General features: G+C 37.6%; 1 protein-coding gene across 1 annotated transcript in view; it reads right to left on the bottom strand.

Moving 5' to 3' along the window:
• The window catches only part of LOC145996883 (uncharacterized), a 97023-nt gene that overhangs the window by 30115 nt on the left and 53960 nt on the right, over positions 1-12948 (bottom strand). Inside the window, exon 2 of the mRNA XM_083133438.1 lies at positions 4054-4304. Coding sequence (XP_082989564.1) covers positions 4054-4184 — 131 coding nt within the window. The 5' untranslated portion in view covers positions 4185-4304. The remainder of the gene's footprint in view (positions 1-4053; positions 4305-12948) is intronic.

Below are 12948 nucleotides of genomic sequence, written 5' to 3'. Positions count from 1 at the left end.
CATGTATCACACAGATTGAAAGGACTTTTTGGCAAGATTTGTGATGGTGGACGAAACATGGGTCCACCACTTTGACCCTGAATCCAAACAGAGCTTCATGCAATGGAAACACACCAGCTCCCCAAACCCCGAAGAAATTCTGTGTTCAACAGTCACCCAGAAAGGTTATGGCAACTGTATTCTGAGATGCCAAGGGAATACTGCTGTTGGATTATCTGGAACATGGAACCACCATTACGGGCCAGTATCATGCTGACCTTATGCCAAAATTGTGAGCTACAAAAAGAGCAAGAGACGAGGAATGTTGATACGTGGAGTGTTGCTGCAGCAGAACAATGCTCCCGTTCACAAGTCCGGTGTTGCCATGGCTGCAATTCATACAGCTGGAGTTGAATTGGTGCCTGATCCACCCTATTCACCTGATCTAGTCCCAAGTGATTTCCACTTGTTTCCACATTTGAAGCAGCATCTCCGTGGGCAGGTTTTTCGGGATGACAATGACATCATGGATGCTGTGAATGCATGGTTGCAGGAGCAAGAGGACATCTTCTTCCAACAGGGTATAGAAGCTTTGGAGCGGCGATGGACAAAGTGCATTGAAAGAGCAGGGGACTATGTTGAAAAATAACCATAATTTCATTTCTGTTATATTTTGTTTTCTTCGTGAGTATTATAGCATACTGAACGCCCCATGTATATTAAAATTATTTAAGGTGTGCAATTTACACATAATTCCCAGAATTCAAGGAATTCCAGGTGAGTAGTCACCCTGAAAGAGTTCTAATAAATTATCTAATTAGAGTAATCATCAGTGGTCGGAAGTAGCGTGCTATTTGTAGCAGCGCTACTGTAGCTAGCTACGAAATTTTTAGCTGTAGATGTAGCGGTGCTATATTTTGAAAATTGTAGCTGTAGCAGTAGCGAAGCTACATAATTCCTATAGTTGTAGTGAACATTTTGCTACAGCTACATTTCATCTCAGCATTTTGAGGTAAATTTTGAATGTGACAACAGCATAAAAAAATCAACAATAGCACTTACTTTTGCAGGAGGTTCATAAAGACAAAGTCTGTGCCTCCCCGATGGCACAGTGGTAGCGTCGTCGCTTTGTAATCAAGGGGTCCTGGGTTTGATATCAAGTGGGGGCACATGGTGGTTCAGATCCCACTTTAAAAACTGTAGGTCCAGTCCCGATTAGCCTTACTGTGCATAAAGTGGATTTAAAACAACTCAATATATCAATTAATCAATCAATAAAGACAAAATCTGATACATGGAAATATGGATAATCTAGGTTATAAATATCTTGATATTGCAGATTATAGATATCTGCATAATTTATTTCATTAGTATAGAATAAATCTAATATCCAGATAACCAAACTGAACTAGCATATATGAAAATATTCCACAACAGTTACTTTTTTTGAACTGCATCTCTATTTTGGAGAAATTCCTCATTTGCGGCACCCCTGAAAAAAATCCCTCGTTTGCACCAGCCCTGGAACATATCGTGTGGATATCCCTAGTGTATGAGGCAGCAAAATGTCATGAATTACTGTGTAAAACACATCTTGCAGTGCAAAAACGAGCGATCCATTTTCCACTAGATTCACAGCAATAGTGCCAGCAATCAATGGTTCAGAATGTTAACAGCACTGACATTTATCAGGATATAGGATCTCACCAGCAAAAAAATACTTACAAGAACGATAGACATACACTTTCTGGAATTACAAAATTTTTTCGTCATAATATTTGTTCACAAATTTTCAAATTACAATGTATTTAGAACACTCGAATTTACACATGCGTTTCCTCAATACATTTGAGTTTTGCTTTTCGCTAATCATGACAATGAAGGTGAATGTTTTATTTAGTAATTCTCTTATCTAATCGCTTTCTGCCACTTTTGGCTAATTGTGAGAATGAGAAACAATGATGAATGATGATGAGCAACATGGGGAATGGAGGAGCAGGAGGATCCCATCCTCCAGGCATCTTTCCTAGTTTTTATTTTGAATCCACTTTATGCACAGATAAGCTAATCGAGACTGGTTCCATACCACTATGTGACTCAACTCAATATTTATTCTCAAGGAAAATATGTTGATATATAAATGTAAATAATCCTACCAAATTTTATTTATGTATAGTTGTAATCATTACTTTGGGTATCATCCTAATTGCAATACTCATATATCAAATTTCAATTGATATGCCACTTACATAGGTTAGTTATTCTCAAAGACTATAGTAAGGATAAGTAACTAAAGTAACACGGCTATCAAAATTACTAAATGACAGGAATCATGATTCATTTCGATCTTCAGGCGAGAGATCGGGAGAAGCATGGCGGGGGGCGCTGACGGAGATGCCGACATTTGCAGCCTGTAATGCCCGCTTATTTTTATGGACATATGCAGACATTTATATAAATATTGCAAAACGAGCACTAACATGTGTTATAACACGCAAAAGTTCTTCTGTAATTCATGCAAGTTCTGCCCTTATATACACAAATAAATACGCTTTAGAAACGATGTTAAGAGCCACAGATAATAAAACATTTTAATCATAGTTTTGACCAGTAATGTCCTGCTTAAGTTTATATCCTTGAAAGAGTTTTGTGTCGATGGGGATCGTTTGGAGGTTCGAATGTGCAACACTGTATCAAGATTACGCTGCAGACAAAACCGTTAAAAGTCAATGGTGTTCTTGAGCTTCCTTGCAATCCAAAATCTCCAAGCTCGAGTTTTTTGTTCCTTCGCGACTAGATGAAGACAGAGCTGTGAATATAGTGGCGAGCAGATGTAAACAAAGAGCATGTTAATTTCGTACTGTGCGCAAGAGTGTTATTCTTGCTTACTTGCCATTACTTATTTGTGTTATTGCAGTGTATTGTATTCAAATGAACAGTTTCATTTTCATTCCATTCAGGCAATTTACAAAGCTCAGCCATCAGCTCTTTTTTCAAACTTTCAAGTGTGTCTAATATCTCCACATCTGTCAGTTTTTGGTATTCATCCATTTTTTCCCAGGAAATTGACACTTATGTCTTCAATGTATGCAAGTATCCATCAAGACAAAATAAATCACTGCACAAGATTAATTCATTCATTCTTCGAACTGTAACCACATTCCGTTAATTCTGTAATTAAATAAGTAGTTGTGTGTATGTGTGTTGTATCAGTGAGACGATTGGAATGACAGCCGCAAGGATCACGTTACAACAAAGATTTTTTTATGTTTGACACTTACGTGAAAAAAGACTCGTGTCGAGACGTGTGTAGGCAATTTGTACAGAAATTCCCAGGTGTTTCACCTCCACATAGAGATACGGTTAGACATCTTGTCCTTAAATTACGAGAAAATGGATTGTTAAATTTTAAAACACCTAAGCAAAAACGACGGATTCTAACCGAAGCAAAACTCGATGAAAAAAGTGGTGCAGCGTTAGAACGTTCTCCAAGCAAACCTCTACGCCGTGTTTCACAGGAGATGGGCGTGTCAAAATCATTAGCACATACAGCCACTAAGCTACTAAAATTAAAACCGAACTCTTATAACACAGGTTAGTGCTCATTTTGCAATATTTATATAAATGTCTGCATATGTCCATAAAAATAAGTGGGCATTACAGGCAGCAAATGTCAGCATCTCCGCCAGCGCCGCCCGCCACGCTTCTCCCGATCTCTCGGCTGAAGATCGAAATGAACGCACGGTATTTTTCAGTACAACAATCATACTAGGGTCTTTTTTGGAATATCCATGTGGTTGTTTTAAGATGTTTTTTAATGCAAAAGTAGCGAAGTAGCAAACAGGAGTAGCGTAGCGAGCTACTTTTGGAAAAATTTAGATGTAGCGAAGCTACCTTTTGGAATAGTAGCTGTAGCTGTAGCATAGCTACTTTTAAAATGTACCATTCTGATCAGTGGTAATCATAATGTAAACCATAAAATGTAACGAAATATATGTTTGGTACAGAATTAGATTTATATATCATAAATTGAATTATAAAATTCCAATTACATTTTGCATCTATACAACGTACCTTGTATTCAAATGAACAGTTTCATTTTCATTCCATTCAGGCAATTTACAAAGCTCAGCCATCAGCTCTTTTTTCAAATTTTCAAGTGTGTCTAATATCTCCACATCTGTCAGTTTTTGGTAATCATCCATTTTTTCCCAGGAAATTGACACTTATGTCTTCAATGTATGCAAGTATCCATCAAGACAAAATAAATCACTGCACAAGATTAATTCATTCATTCCTCGAACTGTAACCACATTCCGTTAATTCTGTAATTAAATAAGTAGTTAAAAATTAATTATACAATATAAAAGAATAAGCTACATCATTTTCTAAAAATATACTGCACAAGATTACTTTATTCATTCCTTGAAACATAACCACATTCCATTAATTTTGTAAGTAAATACGTAGTTCAAAATTAATTACACAATTGTAATATAATTAAGCCTTGTTTCCATATTAATAACACTAAGTTCTTCATCTGAGAAAGACCCTGATACAGGGTTGAAACGTTACCTTTTAAGTCTTTTTTATCTTAATAAACTGCCTTGGTCAGCAACTTAGTGTTTTTTTACACAATATAAAAGAATAAGCTACATCATTTTTTAAAAATATATCTGACTTTTAGAAATTTTCTGTAAAAACATACATGCAAATTAAATTAAAATAACTGAGTAAGCCAGACTGTGGTATAGTGAGTAGAATTTTAAATCTCTGATGGTGGGGAAGGAATCTCTGTTATCAAACTTCTGTGAGGGTGACACTGGGGACAAGTCACGTCAGATGGTTCTTCCTGACTGATGCATCACAATTTACATCTTCCTGCGCATGCCCATGAAGCCCCATCTGCGAATGCTGCAGGAAAGATATTAAAAGATGTATTACATGCATTGTGCATGTCTGCACATTCTGGCAAGCGGTATGTTCATCAAAGTGCTACCGCAAGAAGAGCTCAGCACTTACGGCATTGTAGAGTTCCTTTCTGATCAACATTGAGGAAATAAAGAGTGAAATATGGCATTGCATGTGGCACTCTTCTCAAGTCATCCCAAGTTCAAAACCCTACATGCTGTAAGTTTTTCCTCAATTAAAATGTCTACTCGGTGATCTGTAAAACAAACACACACAAACACACAAAATGGTCAGAAATGTTGAAAAACAAGCACTGAAATGGTGCCCCAAGTTATATTTAAAAAAAGTCTAGTTGACACTATATGTGCCTGTGTACAAATAAGACGATGGCGATATAATTTCTCGACTTGAATGTTTATTTGAGAAGTATGAGTTTCATTGACAGCTTATTGACTAAGGAGTAAAGAAAGATATCTGAAAATTGACATTTTTTTAAAAAAAATTGTGACTTTTGATCCCAAATTGTGCAGTGTTTTGGATAGAATAGGGTGTCTACTGAAATAAGAAATTTGAAATTCTTGACCTTTCTTTCTCTCCTCGTGTCCTTTTTCCCCCTTTTGTGAAATTTTCTTTAATCACCCCCTACTTTGGTATGGTTGGAAATTGAGAAAATAGATATTTTTATTCAATGAAAAAATCTACAACAAGGTCGGTTAAGATGAAAACTGAAGCTCTACTTTAACAAGAGATTTAGACTTGCATGTAAAAATGAATGCTTTAGACTTCATCCTGGATGGGCAATGGTCTCATTACTTTATTTAAAGATTTAGCAAACTTCACACATACAAGTATGTAATTTTTAGGAAATAATGTGAACAAACCTTAACCACACATCAATACAATTTTAGATTTCAGCCAATCCATGACAAAATGATCCTACACTTAAAAAAGTAAACAGTCAAAATAGCATTAAACTGAAGCTTAAAGCCTATATTTTGATGAACTAATCTAAAAATGTTTTAAATTTTCCATTATGCTTTAGTTTTAAGTAAGTCTTTAGTAATGCACATCAAGGGGCTTTTATGTACTAAAAAGTGGTTAGTTGGAAACACTACAACAATATAGTGGCAAGAAGCAGCTGACGTGATTTTTCATTTTTCTTTATTTTTTTGTAAAATTCATTGCAGTAATCTTTCAGTTAGAGCTCTTTGAAATGATTGATGAGTTTATGTCACACTCGGAACTAAATTTCATTTAAATGAAAACAAGTCATCAATGTAGCACCAAATTACATACGAATCAGTTTCATAACTCCTCCAACATGACTCAAGGCCTATCCTTTCTTTGCAGTTAGTTTTATCTGTGAAATAAGGGCTCTGGGTGTGGCCAAAATGCATGGTTCCAGGTGTGTCTTAACTTTCTTCAGGTTGATTCAATGGCTATACACAAAAATAATTTAAACTGACAGTTATATCCTGACAGTAAGCCTCCAACTCAAAATTTAGACTAGCCTACATAACTCGTATTTTATTATCCCCAGCTGAATCAAAGCTACCCTTATGCAGATTGTTTCTGAATTTCTGCTTAAAGTTCTATTTAAGTAAAAATCTTCACTTTTATAGCATAAAATTACAAGAAAATTGACTTTTTTTATCTCACTCTAAGCATTAATTTAGCATATGGGTATTTTATATTAAAAGCTACAGTACCATATGGCACTGAAAGTAGTGATTAGAAAGAGAAATTAACAGTATGAAAGCATTCAGAGATTATCAAGTGTGATATGAACTAAACACAGAAACTAGTCAATCATAAAATACTCATGTCTCATCTCAGTCTTGGATATGGCAGATGCTATTTTCTGATTCTGAGTGTCAGATGCTGATGAGTCTGACCTCATTTCCCAGGTACTGAACCAGATGAAGAGCTTTTGCAGGCAGGTGTCTATATGATTGTGGAATTGCTTAGTGACAAAATTAACAGGATGGAGAAATACATTTCTGTTTGTCAGCTAAGAATCTCTTCCAAAAAATTGTTAAAAGTGACGTTTCTGGAACCATTTGGAAAATCTTGTATGAAATACATTGGTGGTCAAAATGAATGGGATATTCCTGCAGCAAATAAAAAATACAATTTTTCCTCCAGTCATTGGAATGAAAGGGTTAAACAGAGTTCTGTATACCTCCAAGCAGATTCCCTTATAAATGTTGTAGTACTGAGAAGCTACCCCCCCCCCCTCCCCATTGGCACAACAAACCCTTGAGTTTCAGGGCCTGCCTACTGACTGCCAATCTCACTACAACCTGCTTCAGTAGAGGTGAGCGATCATGCAAGCAGTTAAGGGGTGAAGTGTGGTCAGCACTATGAACCCCCATTCATTGTTGTAGGTTCCCATGACCAGGTTTTGTAGCTCCTAAATTGATTGATTGTGTTTGTGTTTTAAGTCCACTTTATGCACAGTAAGGCTAATCAGGACTGGACCTACAGTTTAAAGTGGGATCCGAACCACTATGTGCCTCCACCAGGTATCAAACCCGGGACCCCTTGATTACAAGGCAACGATGCTAACACAGTGTTATCGGGGAGGCCGTAGCTCCTAAACTCCCTCACGATAATGGGTGACCACCGATCCCATACACTGGCTGAAATTTCTGGAGAAAAGTTGTTACACTGTCCCCAATTAGTCATGCACCAGTGTGCTTAGTAGTTCAAGCCCAAAGCCTGATGCCTTAACTGCATGACCACAGTGCAAGATACTAAAGAATTACTAATTTGATATTTACATTTCCGGGAATGTTTTAGGAATACAAATTAACAGCAAAGAGTAATTCGAAACATGATAAAGGTTGTCTCTTTATGTTAAGACTTAAGTGTAAACAAGCAATGCTCAATATATTTGTAATTTTCAGAAATAAAATTATTTCTTATTAAAATTTAGGAGTTGGGGAGGTTGTTTTCCACTTCGACATTGTTGAGTTAAAGTATTAGGTAAGTATTACGCATTAAATGGGGTTAACAGATGAGGTATTCACATAGGTCACATCCAGAACTTTTATAAAAATTAATAACAGGAAAGATAAAAATGTTTACTCTATAATAAACACATTAGATTAAAGGTTGCAATCTACATTTCACCAAAATAATATGATGGATAAAATAGTTATAAAAATTCACCGAATTTTCAAGTGGTGTGGTGGTTATCAAGTGGTGTGGTGGTTAATCAAGTTTTTATTGATGCAAGAGTCACACCCGGATATCCCATCATTCTTGAATTTCCCCCAAAAACTTTGTTTACACAGCTCGCTCTTCAGGACAGTAACTATTTCATCATTCTGAACACTATAATTGTGATATGGATGAACTCAATGTTTTCATTTACAAAACATTTAGATTTGAATTCTGTGACCATCACACCTCAGCAATTATTCTGAAGTAACTTTCCAGAATGAGTTTGAGTTATTCTTTTAACTCCTCTCTATGCGCAAATAGGCTAATGAGGATCAGACCAACAGTTTAAAGTAGTATCCAAACTACTAAGTGCCTCCACAGGTTATCAAACACCAAACTGCTTGATTGCAATGTGATAATGTTACCACTGTGACATCAGGGAGACATGCACACACATTAAGTTTCTCTTGTATACTCTGTTGATACTGGAATATTACTTTCAAACAAACAAACAAAAAGCAGTAGCGCACCATTGCAGCCTGGTGACATGGTGCATTGTCATGCTGGAAAATCCCATTGTTGGCAGGGTACATGAAGTCCAGAAAGGGTTGGAGATTGTCACCAGGCAGCTGAACATAGCGATGAGCATTCATTGTCTGGTTCACGAGGACCAGAAGACCCAAACCATGCCAAGTAAACATGCCCCACACCATGAAGGAGCCACCACCAGCTTGCATAGTGCCTTGTTGACAACTTGGGTCCATGGCCTCATGGGGTCTGTGCCACACCCAGACCCTACCATCCACACGTACCAATTGGAAACGTGACTTATCTGACACGCTACACGTTGCCAGTCCTCTAAGGCCCAATGCACGTGTTCCAGAGCAAATGTGCATTGCCATCGCCGATGGACAGCGGTTAGTAGTAGCACACGTGTCAGTCTTTGACTGTGATACACCATGGAGACCAAATTGCATTGCACTGACCTATGAGACACGTTCCTGGGATGTCCTGCATTGACTCCTGCTGTCAGATCATGCACTGTTGCTTGTTTGTCCGGACGAGTCTGTCCAGACGTTGCCAGTCACGGTCATTCATCACTTGTGGACAGCCACTGCGTTGTCCCTGAAGGGTTGTCCCTCACGGTCCACCCTTTACACTGTCGAGCGAGAAAAGTTCAGTGTCCGGACGACTTCCAAAATCGCAAGCCCCATTCATCTAGAACCAACTATCATCCCACGCTCAAATGCCGATAATTTCCTTCAGGTTGCCATCACCACGGTACATGACATTTCACTGCACTCAGAGAAGTCTACCTGACAACACTGCAACTGCTTCGCGACGTTCGACTGGTTTGCCATGATGTTACAGTGCCATCAACTAGTTCCCTCCCGCTATCCCCTGACTTTTGGCACTTCAGTGTATATGTTACACGTTCAACCTGGAATGTTGAAGCAGATGCAAACAATGTTACACTTTCTCTGCTGCAGAGTACAGGATACAGGAATTTAGTCCTACCCTGTTATCTGCAATACCATTATGCATAATTAAATAAGAGATAGTAGAATATATTATAAGGTTATCTTTGATATAGGTTTAATATAAAACAATCTCTTGTGCTTGAAATGCTTTTAAAGAAGTGTTGCCAACTTTTGGGAGAGTTTATGGAGCCAGACATTACCTGCAGTATAGTCACATCATTAGGGAAGAAATGTTCCGTGCATCACGCAAGGGAAAAAAGTATTAAAAAGGTGTTTTTATAAATATAAAAATGTTGTTCATTGCATACTGTAGTACAAAGTCTATAACAAAGTGTGTCTAAATATGGCACAGAAATAATCAATTAAAGAGAACTATGTGCTTCCCACACATTTACCTGAGTCCCATGCATCACACAGATTGTTAATTTAATTTTGCCTTGTTATCTTGAGAAAGGATTTTATTTCCTGGTACAAGTATTAACACACTGATTATGAAAGATCAGTGCAATATCAATTAAGAAGTACACCAGACGAATTTAACCCACGTACGAATGTCCCGTGCATCACACAGAGAATCACCTTAATGCAATTGCAGAAAGGAGCCATCAACAGTGCTTGCTTGATTTGGTTTTTCAAGCATTGAGGGTCAGGTCTTTGTTTAAACTAATTTATTGCTGTTTTTGTGTTAATATAGGAAGAACAATGTGGCAATTTATGTCCAAAACAGTATGTTTTTAAATTTTCTAGAGGTGGATTACCACAATGTAACTACACACTTAAAAACGTGTTCACCATATTTGTTTTTTTGTTGTGTGAAAGTCTTCCTAAGTTGCAAAGTCTACATGTTTAACCAGACAAATATTTTGCATTTCAGTCATATAGAAAATAAATTATTCATTACTGATAACACTGGTCAACATGAAATTTGTTACAAGGAATGTGAATGGTGTTATAAGGTAAGTTGATGGTGCTGAATTCGAAAATGAAATCAGTTTTTTCCTATCGGGCTCAGTTTTCTTGTTACACACTAACCTGTACCTAATGCAATTCATGAAAATTCTGCCTATTGGGCTGTGGTTTAACCTATATTTACTCTACAGATATTGTTGAATAACAGTCATTATATGACCATAGAATGACCAGCAAGTTCCTAAGGCCAGGGACCTTCCTCCAATTGCAACAAACTAAATCGTGAATAAGAGAGAGTAATGGCAACACTGTCGATGAGCCATGCCCGAACACGTAGAATCGCAGTGTTGTTTGTTGTTACGTGCGTCTCAGCATTGTGAGTTCTGACAGAGTGGCAAGTTACTGCCTTTGATTAGGTTGTGATTCGAAGTTTCAGAAGTAGTGTGTAGTGTTAGTGCATAATGAAAATGCCTCGTACCTGCGTAAATAGCCCCAATTCGTTTTGTTATATATGTGGAGAGTTGACATTTAAGTCACAAGAGCAACGAATTACCCCTCTTATAAAGAAATGCTATGAACTTTATTTTGGGTGTAAAGTTGGGGACCAGGACAAACATATGCTGTTTGACCTGTGTTATACTTCTGGCAAGCTGGTTAAAAGGATCACGTCACATGTTGTTTGCTGTTCCCATAGTTTGGAGGTAACCATCAAATCACACAACAGACTGTTATTTCTGCCTGACCAAAATAGCTGGAATCACGTCGAAAACAAGGAACACTGTGCAGCACCCAAATTTACTATCAGCCATGAGACCTGTATGTCACAATGAAGAATTTCCGGTACCAAAGCCTCCTGAGAATATGACTGTGAGTGAAGATGAATGTCGTGACCAACACGGGGAAGAAAGTGCAAGAGGTGAAGAAACTGCTGACCCAACATTTAAAGTGTCCGGTTCATCAATAGAGCCACACTTATTGTCACAAGGGGATCTGAACGATCTTACGTGGGATTTAAATTTGTCTAAGCAACAGTCTGAACTTTTTAGCTTCGTGACTGAAAGGTTGAAATCTCCTCGGTTGCGATACGAAAGTGTGTTTTTTCGTGACCGCCATACTATTTTCTCAGAATATTTCTCCCACGAAGGAGACATGGTTTCTTGTAATGACATCTCATCTGTTATGGATTGTCTTGGCCATGAATACAGTTCGCACGATTGGCGTCTTTTCATCGATTCCAGCAGAGTTAGTATGGAAGCTGTACTTCTCCATAATGGAAACAAATTCCCATCAGTACCAATTGCTCATGCTGTTAACATGAAGGGGACGTATGAGAACTTGAAACAGCTTCTGACAAATATCCAATATGAGAAATACAAATGGAATATATGCGGAGATCTCAAGGTAATTGCAATTCTGCTTGGGTACACAAAGCATTGCTGCTTCTTATGCAAGTGGGACAGCAGAGATAGAAAAAATCACTATTGTGGGGAAAAATGGCCTCTTCGTAGTGAATTATTCCCAGGACAGAAGAATGTGGCGAACACTCCTCTTGTTGACCCCAAAAATGTGTATGTCCCTCCTCTGCACATAAAAATGGGACTAATTAAAAACTTTGTGAAAGCCATGGAAAGAACTTCACGTTGATTCATGTACTTGCAACAGAAATTCCAAAGAATCAGGGATGCCAAAATTAAAGAAGGAATATTTGTAGGGCCTCAAATAAGGGAATTGATGAATGACGAGAATTTCATTCAACAATTAACAGATGTTGAAAAAATGGCATGGTTGTCTTTTACAAGTGTATGTAAAAACTTTTTAGGCAACCATAAAGCAGAAAAGTATCGCGATATTGTACATGGACTAATTACATCATAACAACGTATGGGATGCAACATGTCTCTAAAATTACATTTCTTGAATGATCACTTGGACTTCTTCCCAACTAACGTTGGTGCCGTTAGTGACGAACATGGTGAACGGTTTCACCAAGACATTGCTCTAATGGAAAAGCCGTATCAAGGCAAATGAAGTGTCGCGGAGCGATTTTACAATACCGGCAAATTCTCCATTTTGTTTGAAATTTGGCATACTCACTAAATTAGGGCTCCTAATCACGAATCTGAAGTTAAAATTTGGCGCTCACGTGTCAAACTTGCAAAATAAGAGGGTCAGTCATCACAACCGACAATGCACAATTGCTCATTATTTATCGCAAGATTTTCCGTTTCGAATACTTAAAGAACGAAATATATATATTCCTGATATTACTACGACCCTAAATTTTTTTAACTATGTTTCCTAACCTAACCTAGCCTAATGGTTCGTGGGGTTAGCCATAATTCAGGAATTTCTATACGTGAGCGCCAAATTTTAAGTGCAGATTCGTGATTAGGAGACCCAAATTAGTAAGTATCCGAAATTTCAAACAAATTGGAGAAATTCATGTTCCTGAAGTTAGCGATAAGCGATAAAAAAGAGCAGTGTTGCAATCCACAGAGAG

The sequence above is a fragment of the Lepisma saccharinum genome, chromosome 13 (genome assembly GCF_977018435.1).
Source record: "Lepisma saccharinum chromosome 13, izLepSacc3.1, whole genome shotgun sequence".
NCBI classification, from domain to species: domain Eukaryota; kingdom Metazoa; phylum Arthropoda; class Insecta; order Zygentoma; family Lepismatidae; genus Lepisma; species Lepisma saccharinum.
This window is presented reverse-complemented; position numbering and strand designations above follow the sequence as displayed.